The sequence below is a fragment of the Mercenaria mercenaria genome, chromosome 6 (genome assembly GCF_021730395.1).
Source record: "Mercenaria mercenaria strain notata chromosome 6, MADL_Memer_1, whole genome shotgun sequence".
In the NCBI taxonomy this organism is placed as follows: domain Eukaryota; kingdom Metazoa; phylum Mollusca; class Bivalvia; order Venerida; family Veneridae; genus Mercenaria; species Mercenaria mercenaria.
The window spans coordinates 34,802,948-34,821,499 of NC_069366.1; the positions used below are offsets into that span (position 1 = coordinate 34,802,948).

Below are 18,552 nucleotides of genomic sequence, written 5' to 3' on the forward strand. Positions count from 1 at the left end.
ATGATAAACGAACTAAACTGGCAAACCCTAGAACAACGCCGTAAGATCAGCTCAGTTACTATGTTATACAAGATCCAACAACACCTTGTTTTTGTTGACCACAGTCACCTTAGACCTACCAGAAACTTGAACTACTTGATACCGTATTCAAAGACACATTATCATGCAAACTCCTTTTTCCCCAGATGCATACGTCTGTGGAACAGTCTCCCTGTGCCTTTGCAAGCTAGTCCCAGCTTAGAAGTATTTGCTGGGCAGCTACCACCCTTCTATCAGTTATAATTCAACTTCCTGCTTTTACTTTTTAACCTGACCTGTAAAATAGTTCTTTTACTTTATCTTTGAGATGCACATAATCTCTGTATTCTTATTATTTTAACAGCTATCCCTGACAAAGCGCCTGCTAGTTATAATCGATAACTATTGTTAAGCAGTATAACATAGACATGTAAACAACAAAAAGAAAAGTTAACACGGTTGAAATATGATCGGATACTATGTTTAAACGTGCATTTAAACATAATACAATTGGAATACGAATTTAACCCGATAATAGTATTTTTATGACATTTTGCTTTCTGGAAAATACTACATTAAATTGATTAGACTATATTGATCAGGACAGGTTTAGACGTTATAATGCAAATAAAGTAACAAAACAATGAAACATGAGCATGTACACACATTTTAAGACCTCGGACTACTTGACAGTGAGCAGTATCAAGAGTATATACGTGAGTAGAATGTATGTATTTTACGATTTAGATTACCCTAAGCTGACTAATACACATACTTTTTTTCCACGTTTGAGTTGGACATTTATTAGGACATTATATTCTACAATCCAATTTATGGTTTGTGTGTGAGTGAGTATAAATATGTACAGTTTACTTGTAAACTAGGACAGTTAAGTTGATAAATTCGCACACGGCTAACCTTTTCCTGTAAGTACATGTAAATATATTTTATATTTCGTCAAAATCATTTAGTACCTATTTAAGGTTTTTTTTAAAATACATCTTAGATTTAGGTATAGTTTTCAACTGTCATATAAATACCTTTTTACCCGGCATGAAATTATTACGTTATATACACCTCCCGTTTTGTGTTTGTTTGCACGCACCATTTAGTTATTGAATTATAAATAAAGGTCAACTGTTTCTATAAAACCCTGTAAAAATAAAAATAAATACATAAATATATAAAAACTAAAAACTGACAAACTGTGAAAAATGATGAGAAATTCCTGTCAGAGAGATGTCATAAAAATGATATAAACGGCTTGTGAGATGCAAGGACACTAAAATAAATATTTCAAGCTGATTCTTCTATAGCAACAGAGACACACTGAAAGCATTATGGAAATTCTCGGCAGAAGTTTCAGATCGATGCAACATGCACTACTCAACTTCCATATTTTTTTGGATATTACATGTAACAAATATATATAGAATATATTCCACCTTTTACGTATATACTTCATGATGCATGTTTCGATGCTACTGATCAATCAACGATCATTTGCGGTTTAAGAATATACATCGTTTGTTTAGATGCCTTTTTGCACTCTTTCTCATACTCTTTATTTTAAATTTTAGTTTCGGCGATTTTCATCAATGCCAAAAATAGCCGTCATCGGTGCCGGCGTGGTTGGTCTGTCGACTGCCATCAACATACAGAAACGACAGCCGTCGGCGGAAGTTACTATTATTGCCGACAGATTTGACAAACAGACAACAAGTCATGGAGCCGGCGGTTTATTCCGACCAAACGTTGAACATACACTTGGTGTGAATCCCGATACTGTCACGTAATATATTTGTTGTTCTTTTCTTTTGACTAATGATGAAAAATTCGCGTAATTTTTCAAGCTTATGAGTTCGCTACTTTTAAGCCCTGCATAATCATACCTGAATTCGATATGAAATATATTCTTTTTGTAGACGATGGAGTGTTGAAGGATTCAAGTTCTATTCTAGTCTCGCAGTGTCCCCTGAGTCACGTGATACGGGTCACATGATCATGCCAGGTTATGTGTTTAGTAATACAGAAATTCAGGTAGGTCTATAGTATGTTCAAGTCGTAAATATCCATTTCAGAGGATAAGCTCACCGATAAAAATGAAAAATTGAACAAGACTTAAAACATAAAAAGACTAAGTCAAACCGAGTCTGCTGATATGTTGCTTGGTTGCTTGGTTGCGTCATATGCTTCCACAGGATCTCTCCTCACAACAGCGTTTCTTGTGCCGTGTTGCGTTTGTAAAAAGACTCCACATACTTAGATCCCGTGTTATTATATTTTCTGGTCCATAGGGATCATGGAGAGTATGGATTTTTACTAATGTAGAATTCCAATTAAGCCGGGGGCGTGAGAGATATTGCATATTTCATTACCTTTCATGAGCAGACTCAATTAAACCGAGTTGGCTATTAGGTTGCTTGGTTGCGTTCTGTGCTTACAAAGGATCTTTTCACAATTTTATTACAGAGTGTTGTTGAGAGACTGCCAAAGTCCGCACTTCTGTGTTCTTTTTAAAATAGGGGTTATTCATCAGTAAATACTGACGATGAAGTTAAGGTTCTTGCGTCCTGCATTTCCTTTCATTGCCATTTATCAGTACGCCAAGTTTCTTCAAAACCACTTCGTTGTTGCTCGTTTTGGAAAGACAAATTTTGGGAAAGAAATATAACTTATAATTATTCAAGTTTTAAAAAATCAGTTCAGCTTGAATGTGCGGGAAGTTTCAAACTTCTTTGTATCACTCTCCAGCCTGCTTCAAGGGGAAATAAAAAAAAGGTGTTATATAAGGAGACACTCAATCGTGACCCCAATGGGGTTCGAACCCCATCTCCTGGTTGAGCAAACGTCATCTTTTTTTTTGAACGTGTACATGTGCAAAGAGTGCTATATAAATGTGGTATAATGATAATAATCTTAGCCACTAGACCACTGTTCCCTATTATTGCGCAAAGTTTATTAAATTCTCCTTTTGTAGTTAAAGAATTATTGTTGAGACCAAAACGTGAAAAAGTGCGAAACGGAAAATAAATCAATAACTATTATATACAGAGTTAGGACACTTGATATACAATGATTTGCTGTGCAGCTGCTAACAGAATTTTAAAGCCGAAAGTAGAGGTAATTTTTCGAGTACATATTAGCACCGCCGTGTCATACAGTATCAAATTAGTGAAAGATATGGCTTGGTGAGTGTATCTAAAAGTCGTGAAAACGTTTCCTTCCGTACTAGATATCATAATGGCCGAGGTGATTAGAATGTGTTTAGTAGAGTGTACTGTTCCACAACTTATTTTTAGCGGGCATATAGCACCTTTTTTTACCCAGCACGTAAGTCAATTCCTTCATATTTTTGTATTTATATTTTGGATTATAATACACAATCAAACTTGCTTAAAGCTTGACTTTGTTCTCTTTTTACAGAATCCGCTATATAAAAGTCTTGTGTTCAGTTTTCGCCAGTTGACTCCCGACGAACTAAGGAAATTATCAGTAAATTACAAGTATGTATATACAGTTAAAAAAATTTTCCATTTAGAAACTAGATAAATATGTTTGCATTAATCAGGAAATTCCTGTGTAAGCAACAGACGGTAACTACAGACGAACTTAATGGAGCACTAGTGACTGAGTGTACATACTCGAATCAAAGGTATAAATAATGTAGTACGATATATCAAAGTACTAATACCCGCAGATAACGTAATCCCTGCAAATCTGGGAGCGGGTGCTGTCCATTTCAAAAGTAATAATTCACAAGATTTAAAACATATTTGTTAAAAGAACCATTATAAACCCAAAGGCATACTTCATGTGTGTGAATAGTACTGAATGTTTAAAACCTGATACTTGTATAATAGCTAAGCAACTCATAAATGTGTCCTAACACTAAAACACTGGAACTTTTTATAACAAAAACCTTTTATAAACGACATTTAATTGTGAATGTAACCGTACAAACTCGTAATATTTATATATTTCATAAAGAGGATGATTTCCTACATTTAAGTTCATATGTAAAAATACACTATTTTAGTGCGGGATTTGCGTTGAATATCTTTGAAAGTTGTAATAAGTGATTTCGTTATGGTCTTGTTATTATTCAGGGAACATTCGTAACTGTATAAAATTTACTAGTTTATGTGAATCAAAAGAAAGAAATAACATTTTCTTAATGATAACATCGTCTTGGTTTACAGTCTTGACTGTTTTTCAAACGACGACGTTGAAAGAAAAAAAATAGGTCTGACTTTAGGTATCTAACTGTTTGCTTTCTGTTGTAAAAATTGTTGCATTTAGATACTTTTATACAAGCAAGAAGTCGTAATGCCTGGAGATACAGCCATAGCTGTTCCTTTGATTCAGAAAATAGATGCCCGCTTTGTATTGTCAGTTTCCATCAGGGCAGTGTGACAGAGACCAGAAAGTTGAAGAATGTCTGAAAGCTCAGTTGTGACGGGAAATTATAGTTGTTTCACTTTAACAGACGATTGCAATAATTGCAAAGGGTAGGAAGCTGTTAACTAGCTTTCACTAAAAATAAAGAGCTTTTTTGCTATTTATTTACAGGTATGGGTACCAGGTAACTACAGTGATTACAGATTGCAGTCGATATTTGCCTTGGTTAATGACTAGGTAATTTTTCAATTACTCTCTCTCAGTCATTTTGTTAATGTTAGGATGACAGTTTAATATATATAATGATACATTTTGTAGTCCATTGCATTTCTGTTTCTCTAAAGTGACCATACCATATAATCTTCACAACTTATGGTTTTATGTGTCTCGGGTCACATAGAGCAGATAAATCATATCTCGAAAGAGGTGAAAACTGTTGTACGAAAACTGGCGTTCCGAAACCTGAATACCCATGAGCTGACACGGTTATAATAAATCCAGTTGTGCTTGTGCTCAAGTTTAGCCTCATTTTATTTTCAACAGTTTAAATCCAGCAGTGTGCGTGTTCGGATTTAGGGTAATTTTTTTTCAACAGTTTAATTCCAGTTGTGTGTTCAAGTTTAAAGTCTTTTTAACAGCTTAAATCCAGTTGTGCGTGTGTGTGTTCAGGTTTAGCGTGTTTTTTCGACAAATAAATCCAGTTGTGCGTATGTGTGTGTTCAGGTTTAGCGTCTTTTTTCGACAAATAAATCCAGTTGTGCGTATGTGTGTGTTCAGGTTTAGAGTCTTTTTAACAGATGAAATCCTGTTGTGCATGTGTATGTGTTCAGGTTTAGCGTCTCTTTCGACAAATAAATCCAGTAGTGTGTATGTTAAGGTTTAGCGTCTTTTTCGACAATTAATCCAGTAGTGTGTGTGTTAAGGGTTAGCGTGTGTCTTTCTTTACACACCATAACGACCGTAATCAACCTTCTTGGACCGTATCATTGCTGATTCGCGCAACAGCCTTTATATACAGAATATAAGAATCCTTTTTAGTGTTGTGTTTCTGTGGCTTAGATAACGCTAAAGAAACGGCAACATAAGAAGTGCGATGTAAGTATAAGTAGTCCAAGGAAACTGCTTTCAACTATACTTATTTAGCTATATAGCTTTTGCGATCGCCCTGTGTCTGTCGCCCGTCATCGTCCATCGTCCGTCGTCAACAATTTGACTGTTAACACTCTAGAAGTCACAATTTTAGCCCAATCTTAATGAAACTTGGTCAGAATGTTACCCTAAATAAAATCTTGAACTAGTGTGGTATTTGATTATCTGGAGTCAAAAACTAGGTCACCAGGTCAAATCAAAGGAAAACCTTGTTAACACTCTAGAGGTCACATTTATGACAATATCTCTATGAAACTTGGTCAGAATGTTAATCTTGATGATCTTTAGGTCAAGTTCTAATCTGGGTCATGTGGGGTCAAGTCACCAGGTCAAAAAATCAAAGGTAAAGCTTGTCAACACTCTATAGGCCACATTTATATTTATATCTTCATGAAGCTTGCCACATTTATATTTATATCTTCATGAAACTTGGTCAGAATATTAATCTTGATAATGTTTAGGTCAAATTTGAATCGTCTGGTTTATGTGGGGTCAAAAACTAAGTCACCTGGTCAAATCAAAGGAAAAGATAGTTAACACTCTAGAGATCATATTTATGACCATATCTTAATGAAACTTGTTCAGAATGTTAGTCTTAATGATCTTAAGGTCAAGTTCTAATTTGGGTCAGATGGGATCAAAAACTAGGCCACCAGATCAAATCAAAGGTAAAGCTTGTTAACAATCTAGAGACCTAAGGTTAAGATTTAAACTCATGACAATTGATCAGAATCTTGATCTTGAAGACCTCTAGGTCAAAATCGAATCTGGGTCATGTGGGGTCAAAACCTAGGTCACCAGTTCAAATCAAATGAAAAGCTTGTTGACACTCTAGAGGCCACATTTATGATCATATCTTCACGGAACTTGGTCAGAATGTTATTCTTGAGGATCTTTAGGTCAACTTTGAATCTAGATTATGATGGATCAAAACTAGGTCACCAGGTCAAATCAAATGAAAAGCTTTTTAACATTCTGGAGGCCACATTCCTGATCATATTTTCATGAAACTTTGTCAAAATCTTACTCTTGATGATCTTTAAATCAAGTTTGAACCTGATCCATGTGGGGTCAAAACAAAAACTAGGTCTCCAGGTCAAATCAAAGGAAAAGCTTGTGAACTATCTAGTGTCCATATTTATGACCCTATCTTCATGAAACTTGTTAAAAAATTTTGCCTTGATAATCTTCGAATTTGGGTTATGTGGGGTCAAAAACGAGGTCATATGCTGAAATCACGGGAAAATTTTGTTAACAGTCTAGAGGCCACATTTATGATCCTTTCTTTATGAAACTTGGTCAGATTGTTTATCTTGATGATCTCTGAATCTTTTTTGAATCTCGGTCATATGTAGTCAAAAACTAGATCACCCGGCTTGAAATTTGGATGACGTGTACAGTTTTGCACAACAATCTTATAACTGACTTTCAATGACCATGAATGTGACCTACTGACCTACTTTCAGTAGTTATTTTGAATAATCTTTACCATGACCTACTCACCTGGTTCTTTGTTTGTTTTGAAGCTTTAACATTTTGTTCAAGCAAGCAACTACACTCCGGAGAACGATATAGGGCCACCATGGCCCTCTTGTTTCCATTATAGATTCAAAGAGCATGGTGGGACAGTAGAAAATAGGCATGTCAAGAGTTTAGAAGAGGTAAGTTTATATTCTATTTTATATTCTGTGACAATATAAAATAACGACCAGTATCAGAATGACAGTGTCCTATACTCAAGCCTCTCGCCAGTAAACTACGTACTTCGTTCTGCACATAAAAAACAATGAACAGCTTCGAAATTTAAATTTTTCCACAGCGAACTATCCAGTAATAAATAGTCTTTTTCTATATTTTAACAGCAACGTTAAACCGTACCTTTAAACTTTTCATTTGATCTTTTTCGGTGGCTGACTTGTTCTTACATCTTCTGTTGATAGACAGAGCAAAAAATATTCCAAATGAAATTACTTATTCTTAATATCACTTTTTATCTCGAACAGAGTAATAAAAGTCAGTTTAGCTTTTGTACAGTTTGTAGGTGAATATGAAGTTGTAGTAAACTGTACAGGATTTTCGAGCCGAGAGTTGGTTGGAGACAAGTCGGTGTATCCAGTCAGAGGACATCTTATACGTGTAAGATATACGCATTTTTTTAGGGTCAAGGTTGTCCGAGTTTTAGGTCATATAACTTGAAGCTTAACGTGCATGTATAGATTGTTATCTCGCCTCCTACAAGTTTCTTGCATTTCAGACGTAACGTAGAGACAGGATAAATCCATATCCTGCAAGTACATTTAAGATATGAATTTTGATTAAAAGAAACGATGGCAAGAAAAGGGTTCCCGGTAAGATAAAATCGTTACACAGCTTGCTGGTAACAGGATACGTAAAATACGCTGTCTCGAAAATCCATATCAGGTTCGAGCGAAGATATGGATTTCCTCGACATCCTGTCACCAACAAGCAGTGTAACTAATACTAACTCGTGCACAATACGAGAAAAGTATTGGTATTCATCTGTCTTATCTGTTAGTGAATATATACAATTTCTCATATTTTATGTTTTGTTTTTGTTGTTTACTGTCGATTTGTCAGTTCAGTTCAGGTGTACGTTCAAGTGGCGACAAATGACCTTTTTATGTCGCTTCGCCGTAAAATTTAACTCTCTAACATAAAGACGTTGGAACGCATATACCAGCAACGAAACGTTAATTAAGAATATCAAAGGTTGTTTATGTATGTTGATGCCGCTAATATAACACAAACTACAACAAGAGCCTTTTAAAAGAAAAAAGTATAGGGTATCATCAATTCCGATATGAATATTGATATTCTACACCAGTCATCCTCGACTTCAGTTAACAGTTACCTTTCATATAGTTTTAAAATATAGTAAAATGTACAGATGGGCAATGCGAGCTCTATGGACCTCTTGTACAATTGTTCGTCCTATATGTTTATAATCTTCAATGGACAAAAGTTAAACTAGTGAATTAAATAATTGAAATGTGTAAGGTGTTGAAGTCTATTAAATTGTCATATTATATAATAATTGCATGGTTATAAAGTTAAATGCATATTTGAAGTTTTTTGCTCTTATAGCTCAAGGCTCCTTGGATAAAGTACTGGGTGTATACGGAAGATTCTGCCTATTTCGTTCCAAGGTTAGTATCCGACGATTTTTTATCTGACTTGCGTATATCTAAATTTTCATGTTTTCGCCTTTGCGGTTAGTAGGGCGAAAATGCGGAAACACGATATTTATAGCGCGAAAACTTTGGAAAATTTTGAAATCGTGTTTTCGCGATCTTGTATTATGTTTTCGCGATTTCGCCTACTGACCGCGAAGGCGAAAACGCGATGGGAGATCTAAGACGAAAAAGTGAAATATTCAACGGTTGGACATCATCATGCATAAACTTGGAGGACGAATTAGACTTGCATATCAGGGAGTTCTTTTTCTGTCGGTTTTATCGTGTTCTCTTCAACATGTTCAAGAGATCTTGGGATATATGTTTTGCTTAACGGTTTATATATGGTGAAGTATATGCATACGTTAAAACCTTAAAACACATGTATGGATTTAGCAGAGCAATGATAAATTTTGATTAGAAAATTAGGAAATTTTAGTTATTCAAATCTTCAAACCGGATCCTGTTTGTCTTCTGTCTAAGAATATCACCTGATTATGGTCAACCATCAAATATTCTACTCCTATATTTGACTGGACATAATTCCAGGACATGGCATCAAGTGATTAAAATGCACAGATACAGATACCGGAATACAAAGAGGTAAAAGTCGAAATTTTGTTGCTTGGCCTTTTTTTTCGTTAAGACATGTCCCAGTCTGGAGCTATTTTTATGCTGTTTCTGATTTTGGCTGAAACTTTATACTTCGTTCAAACACTTCAAAAATGAACATTATAGTCATCGCCCCTGTTTTGACTAGATAGGACGTTAAAGCTAAAAAGCTATATACCTAAAGAAACGACATAAAACAGCTCCTGACTTCGAAAGAACAAACGCCAAGCAATAAATAAACAAGAGGACCAACTGGTCCTGCACTCACCTAGGTAAATACAGCTTACTGCATGTAAACAATAAGAAGACAAGTTTTTTTTCTAATATGTAGCACTTAGTAACTCCTGGGGTGGGGCCAATTTGACCCTGGGGCCATGATTTGAATACGCTAGTAGACAATGATGCACACTCTCAGGTAACCTGTAAAACACAAGTTTTTCTGTATCTGTACATCTGTATCCGTGTATGGTATCCAATTTCTGTCATTACATAATTACTTGATCCCATACCCTAAATTATTCGCATATCAAGGGCTGAGTGGTGCAGTGTGCTAAATGATATATATCAAAAGAAGGTATGCACTTTTCATGTGATTCCGATTATCATACTCAAGCATACAATAAGACTTGCACTATAGGTTGAAAACAATAGAACCATAATTCTTACTACCTGCGATAAATCGGCAATCACTCTGCATATCAGATCATACTTTTACGATTCCTGTAAAGTTCTAACATATGTATCAAAACATCGTGTTTTCGCAGTTGAGAGGGCGAAAACACGATACAAGATTGCGAAAACACGATGCGAAAAATATCGCGTTTTCACGCCATACTGACCGCGAAGGCGAAAACACGAAAATACGATAGGAGATCGAGGGCGAGAACGCGAAAAAACGATATTAATAGCGCGAAAAAGGGATAATTTTTGGAATCATTTTTTCGCTTTACCGCATCGTGTTTCCGCGTCAATGCATAGCGCGAAACCACGATGAACTTAACGGAACACCGTAATCACAAATGACAATATTAAATGTTTGTAGCTATTCGAAACAACTGGCCTTACAGACTTGCTCGAAGAAAATAGTAGTGTTTAGATTATACTGTGAAAGCCTGGCTGTGACACTGGTGCTAAATGTCGCAGCCAACGTTTCTGTTATATCGCAATACCGATGTTAACTAACGCTGAATGTGGCAATAATATTGCTACTTTACCACAATGTCTTTTTTAGATTTGTACCAGTATAATATGTCGCAACCAGAACGCTAAATGTCGCACTGTTTCATCAGCGCAAAAAAATATAAGAAAGGCGCTTCTATTGGTGTAACATAAAGATAAAGTTGACATAAGCTTGCTTGCTGTGGTGTAATCTGGTCTGGTCTAATGCGGCGCAATGCTGTGCGGTGCAGTGCGGTGCAGTCTTTATTTGTACGTTTGTCTGTCTATTTAACAAATACGAATAAAACTGCTCGTGACTATGCCGTATATGTGTAAACCATAACCTGTAAACTAAACTAGCATTTTTACCCACATGCTCTGTACAATAAGAGAATCATCACTCCAGATATGAGGTAGCAAAACCAGCTGACGGGGTAGTGAGGTTCACCTGCGCTTCAGATCTTGCAGCATAAAACTTTTAACTTCAGACATGTAGCGGATTACTGGTTGGGAACCAGTATTCGGACAGAACCAGTTTCCGGACACATGTACTAACCGCTTTATTTCGGCGTTATTCAAGCAGTTGTTCCATCTGGATCATTTGGCTGTTTGTTCTTCATGTCTAAACAAAACCTCTTATTTACGATGCTGTATAATGTTAGGTTTTATAGTGATACCACACCTATGTTTACAAAACAACTTTCGGTCTTAACGGGTTATAAGGATAGCATCGTGCATGCGCAGTAGTTTACACTTGTCGAGATATCAAGTTGGGAAGAAATAATTAAGCGACATGTTGATTGTCTGTTTATAACATGTGCTACATTTAATTTCACGGTTGTAGTTACATAAAATAAGGGGCTGTCGATTTTTGCACTAATTTTATTCTATATCTATTTGAATTTTCAGGAATTTGTGTTAGACGAAATTCGAATACCTTATAGTTAGCCTCTCTTTGCTTTCGTAGCTGCTACTGAATGTCGGGTTATCTTTCATGTGCATATTTGGAGAGATTAATAATAAAGAAATATGCAAAAATAGTTTGATTACTTATTTCGATATCAAAATAACAGCAAAACATCGTCAACATATTTGCCCCGCTACTGGTATACCTCACGGGGAAAATGACTTCTTTTTTGACCCCATTTGATGCCCAATGGAACCCATTATTTACGTCACAACGCGATGCTGACAACAATATCGGATGCAGAAGGAGCTGAAGTTTGTGAGAGGGCTTCATTTATGTCAAATATTTTTGGATGAAATAATGGAGCCGAAATATGAAAATTGGTCCGGCTACTAGTTACCAACCAGTATAGATTATTTTTCGGTTGCATAACCACATCCGTTATTACCCAATAATCTTGCTACCAACAATACTTGTAAATTACTTTTTATTGAAGATTGGGAGGGTGTGTGTGTTCGCGAATGTGCCCATGTGTATGTGCGCGTGTGTGCATATGAATGTACGCTTAAATTGTCTAAATCTTGTAGTTTTGACACAGTGGCGATCGGTGGAATTCGTCAGAAGAATAATTTCAGTTTAGACATCGACCCGAAGGACACAGCTGGAATACTGGAAAGATGTTATAAACTTTGGCCGAGTCTCAAGGTGAAATTTATATACTGTTGGAACTGAAAACAAATGCCTAAATATGGTCGGATAAAAATGCAGTGCATTTCCATTTCGTGACTATAATAATAAATTAGGTGTTGGTTATTTCGTTTAACGCATATTTTCAGAATTACTTTAGTTATACTGTTGCTAAAAAGTAACGTGTGGTACATGGTAGTTGTAGCTTTTAATGGAATTAATCATTAAAGACGCTTTACCTATAACAAGTTTTATTACTTTTTATAAGTATACTGCAACCAATAAATGTCACACAGAACCGAACTTTGGGCACTGTTTCAATATTGTGTGAAATGGATCTGAATGAAAAAAAAACTCAAAATAGATATTGTGACACGTTTTACAAATGTTTTAAGGCCCCTTTAGTTTAAATTACTTTTATTCCCATTTTAGAACATAGCCATTATACACCATGATTTTATAAAATAATTTAAGGCATTTCAAAGTTGATGTTTGCAGGGAGCGCCAATACAAAGAGAATGGGTTGATCTGAGGCCTCATAGAGATCCTCTCAGGTTAGAGAAGGAAGTCATGAAGTTTCCAAAAGGATCTTTAAACGTACAGTATTGTTTATTTTATTCTATATCAAAGTTTTATTTCTAAATCAGTGTGCCCAATCACGTGATCGCGTTACATCATTTTGAGCTCGAAAGTGAAAGTGGAAATGTAAATAGATATAATAAATCAGGGCGTAAGTTTTATATTCAATTTATTGTGTTAATATCATGCACATGATTCGAAACCTATTTAAAAGGGCTAACCCCGGTACTATGATTTCCCCACCAAAATCTTCTCGTTTTAAAGCTATTCCTGTTCAACCACTTTCGACACTGTGCACTCTTGAGTTTTCATTGCAAGCCAGTTGAACAGGAAAATCGTTAAAACTTACGCCCTGATTTATAACTTTTGTTTACCTTTCCGCTTTCACTTTCGAGCTAAAAATGACGTAGCGCGATCACGTGATTGAGCGCACTGATTATCCAAAAATAATATACTTTCTCGGCTAGAATATGAAGTTATAGTTACTTGAAATATCGAAAAGAAAATTAAACTCCTCCATTACTGTCTAACCTTTTGCAGGGACGTAGATACTCGGGTTATTAGATAACATTATTCTATGCCCCGATGAAGAAGAGCGGATAAAGGGGAGGCACATGGCTTTGCTCGTGTCGTTTGGTCGGTCGATACATCTGTCGGTGCGTAGGTCATTATGTTTCCGATCAATAACTGGACAATACTAAGTCCTTCATATTATGACTAACTGAAGTATATTTTGATTTGCGCCCGTGAATCGTCTTCGGACGATTAGCTGTAGTCATCACATTGATGCCGCAATAGCAAAGATCCAGGCCACAGTATTTCTCAGACTGAAACGGGTTTATGTTCAATAACTGGAGAACGCTTGGACCAGTGGCTTGGCAGACAGCCCCTAAATTTCTTGAGATCTATATGAAACGTCAATCTGTCTTTGAAACTGGAAGAAGTTTCTGATGAATAGTGAAGATAGCGTGTGCCTACGAGTGTCAAGCAAAGGATATAAAAACTATGGCTGTGTGGTGTGACTTTGATGTCGATACCATGTCATCGAGATTGTCATTCAATGATACAGACTTGTTGTGATCAGTTATGATTTCTAGGTGCTAATAGTACCTCTTGTATTTTGCTTAGAAATTTACTTCAATACTTTTATACACACATATGTATACATGTTATTGTATGCATATTACATTATTTCAGCCGTTTATCTTACTGTTTGCCTTGTTATCAATTGCTTATGTTTATTGAAGAGTCGTAGTCAAAAAAAGACCACTTTTCGTTTCCGGAATAATTAGACATTGAGCTTAGAAGATAAATGTTGGTGGAGGTAACGACTTCAGAATGAATTTGTATGATATTGCAGGTTGTTCATAATTACGGACATGGTGCCTCCGGCATAACTCTGTCTTGGGGCACATCACTGGATGCAGCCACACTTGTTGCGGAACATTTAAACCAGAATACGTCAAGATTATAAACTGTAATAACTGTACAAGAAAAGATATAAGTAAATTTATGTTTAGAAAGTTAACCAGAATGCTTTTATCGATATTGTCTTGACTTTTTTAAACTTTTTTAAAACCTATTATTGTAACATGGAAACGTTTAAATATTGAGCCATTACCCAAGCTCCACTATTCCTTTGTTTCTTTCTTGCTATTGCTTACATGTATATCTTACTGTAACTTCACATTAACATTGTTCAGCATACAAACAAAGTATGTGCAGGGACTGGGCCTAATTTACCTGGGTAAAGGTCACTAGGGTGTTATACTTAGATTATTTTCAAGGTTAATGAAAAAATAATAAGTTCCCAAACGTGGTTTATCGTAGAATAACCCGAGTTTTGAGTTCTTATGCGTAAGAATATATCACGAAGACCATAGGCCTGAGTGATATGTTGTTTCACCTCGGGACATTTTACGATAAATCACACCTGGGAAATTATTATTTCGATTCTAACACGACATACTAATATCAGCAGTGTTAGAAAAAAATGGTACTTTTTACGACCGTGCTACGCACCTGGATCGGATGACGTCATTGCACGCGAGTGGTTTATTGCAGGATAACACAAGATAGAATTTGCTCACATGTATGAAGGTTATTTGCTGGTCGTGTTAGAATATACTATCTGCATGTGTGGTAACGATCCCAATAACTCTAATTTGTGTTCTTGACAGAATCTTTTTATATCTTCGTGTATCTTCCTTTTAAAGTAGAGGTCTTTTACTGAGACACTATTCATTTTACTGTCAAATCGCCGAAGAGTGGGGCGCGCTGTCTTACGGACAGCTCTTGTTTATCTTTGCAGTGAAACATTTTATGAAAATTAAGGAGAAAATTCATCTATTTATTATGTAAATCACATTGTCTTACTTGTGCGTGTGTGTGTGTGTGTGTGTGTGTGTGTGTGTTCGGGTTTAACGTCTTTTTCAACAATATATCAGTTATATAAACGACGGTGTCTACTTGTAGCAGGGAGCACTATGTCCAACTTTATAGTGCTGCCTCACTGGAATATTGTCTTACTTTTAGAATGGCATCAGATGATTCTATCTTGGTCTTTTACTCATAAAATAGATTTGTTTTGTACCTTATAAAGCTCTTTTATAGGGGATTTATCCACGGCGCGAAGCGCCGGAGATGAAAATCCCCGAGACGGTAACGTCCGTATATTCGTCTTTGTTGTCTGCATATACTGAGGCAATTTTTTCGATGTTTTCCGGTTCCGGTTTATATACACACCGCAGACTGGTTGTCTGCATGAACATCCGAGCACCCCGAATCAGTCATAGAAATTCGTAAACCGCGCTAACATGATTATTTTACATCTTTTTCGTAATGAAAACTGTACATGCAACTGAAAAACACTTTTAAAACAGTAAGGAAGTGTAAAGGCCGTCAAGTTTCTGCGTGGAGAGCAAACATACAAAAAAATCCTAAAGCCAGTGCGTCACCGTCACGGCTTCCCGTAAATTTTGCAAAGTATGATATTCGCTGTAAGAGGTATGATGACACTAAATGTAAACTACAGTTTAGAGCGAAGTTTCACTTTCTTGAGCGTTGAATATTTCTTTCTAAGCAGATATATAAAAGATAAATCCCCATGCTAGGCGGTGCCTTAATTCATATTATATGGTTATTTGATTTCACAATGAAGGTTCCTGTCACAAATTGACATACGGGCCTTATCTTATCTGTAGTGTAAATGCAGGTATTGCATCATCTTTTTGTAAATTTTTGAGTTATTGAGGTAAATGTCAGATTTCACGCATAAAATATCTCTCATGTTTTTCTGTATTTCATAACTTAAATTTCCATGTAAATTTCATTAAATTCGGTTCAGTAATAAGAAAGTTGATATTTTATAAACTTCAGTAATTTATGTTTTTATCCCCAAAACCACTATAATGGGCCTCAAATTGTCAATTTCAATCCGCGCCAAAGTAGTTAGATTCCCCGGCTATATCGTGAATCCCGTGGAAATACAAATAGTCAAGAGTTTACGCATAGGCCGTGAATCCCATGAAATTTAGTATTTGGCGGGACATTTCCCTTTAAAAAAACTGGACTAGATATGCCTTGCGCACACCACCTTCCGACATTATAGACGAATCTATGTCTGAATTATTTTCTTGCTAGAAATTTATGCTCGATCGAGGTAAGAAATTTATTTGTTAGATTTTTGTATAATTTTTGCATTACGATTTTTATTTGGTAAATTTTTGTGCATTCTACAGAATTCTGTAACATTTACTTTTCGGCATATGATTTTTGCTAGTTTCGGTATATCAGGATAATTTATTAAATTTTTCAGACTTTTGTAAATTATTTCGAAAGAGGAATCTAAAATGTTTCATTTATATAAGATGTTAAATTTGTACTGAAATTTGTAACACATAATTGTAAAGCACTGTTTCAAAAACTTATGTCAAACATTTCGTTGTTATGGAACGCCATTACTGCATTGTATTGTTATGTATAAATCTATATGGCAAGTTTAGTACCATGTATGTAATATATTATTGTAATATGAAATTGTGTGCCAGTCTATTGCATATACATACAATGTCCGTTTTGTTGTATGGCATTAGATATTATATGGATGCCAACTATGATGTAACGTTTGATTTACATTGAATTTTGTTAATTTGTAGTTGTAAATAATAGCTGCAGTTTATCATGTCCGTATCTATAATGTTTTCATCATAAATTTTTCATATCTTTTTCATACTTTAACTTTTGTCTTTTAAGTAAGTAATTTTTGTAATAATGGTAGTAATTAGTGACGTATTTTAATCACGTGACGTCTGAACTTAGTAGCACATATATTTTGTATAAGTAGCACGTATTATTTATGGGAGCCTACGGAGGTATGGTGTACCCAAAGGAGCAGTTTTATGCCCTGACTTATTTGTTTTGCTATGGTGCTTACCATATGTTATATATTTTAGCTTCTTCCGCTAGACGATTTTCCTGGTGATGTCATAACCCGGAAGTACAATGCCCGAGGTTCACTTGTCTTCACTCGCCTGGATGTGATATTCCCAGCGCAGAGCTTACGTCACATGGTTGTGCCGTAAACCGCAAAGACGCTGATTTTTGTTACCCTCTGAAGTCAGCTCAGGGATGCAATCACCTACCACCATAGGGAGCCAATACGGAATCAACGTATTCACGGTTTAAAGGGACTTGTTTTAGAGATACGTTTATATATTGTTTGTGCTACTTAAAGTTTAAAGAACTGTGACACGTCACTTTAGAATGGAACTGTAAGATCTTTTGTATCCGGAGATACTGAACTTTGATTTTTTTTCTTTCTTATAATCAGTTTTTTTTTTTCATATCATCTATTCATTGTTAATAATCATCTTATGTAAATTTGTAAATATTGTAAAGGGTGTTGATTTGTTCTGATGGTTACTGTCGCCGGTACGGCCTTTCCTGTCACAGTTCCATGTAAGTGTTAGACAAAATTTCTTATGTCCTAAAGGCATCCAGATTGTATATGCGTCTGTCATCAAATAGACCAAAACGTTTAACCCTTACCCTGCTAAATTTCTATGATGAGCTTGCCTGTCAGTACCACTAGCTGTTAAAACTGCTACTTACCAAAAAGATACTGACTGAAGGGCGAACAGTGCAGATCATGATTAGACTGCACGGATGTGCAGGCTAATCATGATCTACACCGGTCGCAAAGGCAAAAGCGATCGTGTCTAGAATGATAAGGGTTAAACATCAATGAAGAATAAACAAGAGGCACAAATGAACCTGAGTCGCTCACACGAGGATCGAGGACTGCGAATTTTAAATCTTGCTTCTGAGCTTGCTTGGGGAATATGCATTAAGCAGTTTAATTAAGTTATTATTATTATCATTGCTGAGACAGCCTCTGAAACCGGCCAAGCAGCCAGACCTGTGTAAACAAACTTAAGAGATGATCATGAAACGATGCTACAAACCAAGTTGGGAAAAATTCTGTCAAGTGCTTCATTTTAGCTCTCGTTGCCCCTTAAATTGATCAAGCCGTTTCATTATATTTGACCATAAAATGATGCTACTTACAAAGTTTGGTGCTGATCTATCAATTTGTTTTTAAGTAAGTTTTTTTTTTTCCCTATTTTTAGCTCCTGCGGCCTCTAACTATGTCTCGTAAACCGCATAATAGTGTTTGCTATATTTTTAAGAGGTAATAGGATTATTATAAGGTTAGCTCGATCTGGGATGATGTATCCGATGTATTCGACACTGGTGGATTTTGCCAGATCAAGCGGCGAGTGTGATCCGAGAATCACCTTGCAAAATCCACGAGAGCCGAATACAAAATCCCAGATCTAACTACTG

At 35.8% G+C, this 18,552-nt stretch overlaps 1 protein-coding gene across 3 annotated transcripts; it reads left to right on the top strand.

The window, feature by feature from the left end:
- The first annotated feature begins 431 nt into the window (after nucleotides 1-431).
- LOC128545880 (D-aspartate oxidase-like) lies at nucleotides 432-18,304 on the top strand. Of its 3 annotated transcripts, none has more exons than XM_053545609.1 (12): nucleotides 432-745; nucleotides 1,599-1,810; nucleotides 1,944-2,058; nucleotides 3,445-3,524; nucleotides 4,591-4,656; nucleotides 7,175-7,229; nucleotides 7,603-7,704; nucleotides 8,674-8,735; nucleotides 12,027-12,144; nucleotides 12,625-12,723; nucleotides 14,066-16,366; nucleotides 17,160-18,304. In XM_053545609.1, the coding sequence occupies exons 2-11, from the start codon at nucleotides 1,617-1,619 to the stop codon at nucleotides 14,177-14,179; spliced, it is 1,005 nt and encodes a 334-aa protein (XP_053401584.1). In that variant the 5' UTR covers nucleotides 432-745; nucleotides 1,599-1,616; the 3' UTR covers nucleotides 14,180-16,366; nucleotides 17,160-18,304. The 3 variants fall into 3 exon arrangements, with proteins under 3 accessions (XP_053401584.1, XP_053401583.1, XP_053401585.1); XM_053545608.1 differs by having other exon boundaries at nucleotides 432-734; XM_053545610.1 differs by lacking the exon at nucleotides 432-745 and adding an exon at nucleotides 786-866.
- Nucleotides 18,305-18,552: the final 248 nt, after the last annotated feature.

Bases quoted from the DNA above. Each gene is read 5' to 3' on its own strand.
- LOC128545880 (XM_053545608.1), top strand. From the start codon at position 669: ATGAGCATGTACACACATTTTAAGACCTCGGACTACTTGACAGTGAGC. The intron at 12,145-12,624 runs GTGAAATTTATA...TGATGTTTGCAG, and splicing joins AACTTTGGCCGAGTCTCAAG to GGAGCGCCAATACAAAGAGA. The intron at 12,724-14,065 runs GTACAGTATTGT...ATGATATTGCAG, and splicing joins TTCCAAAAGGATCTTTAAAC to GTTGTTCATAATTACGGACA.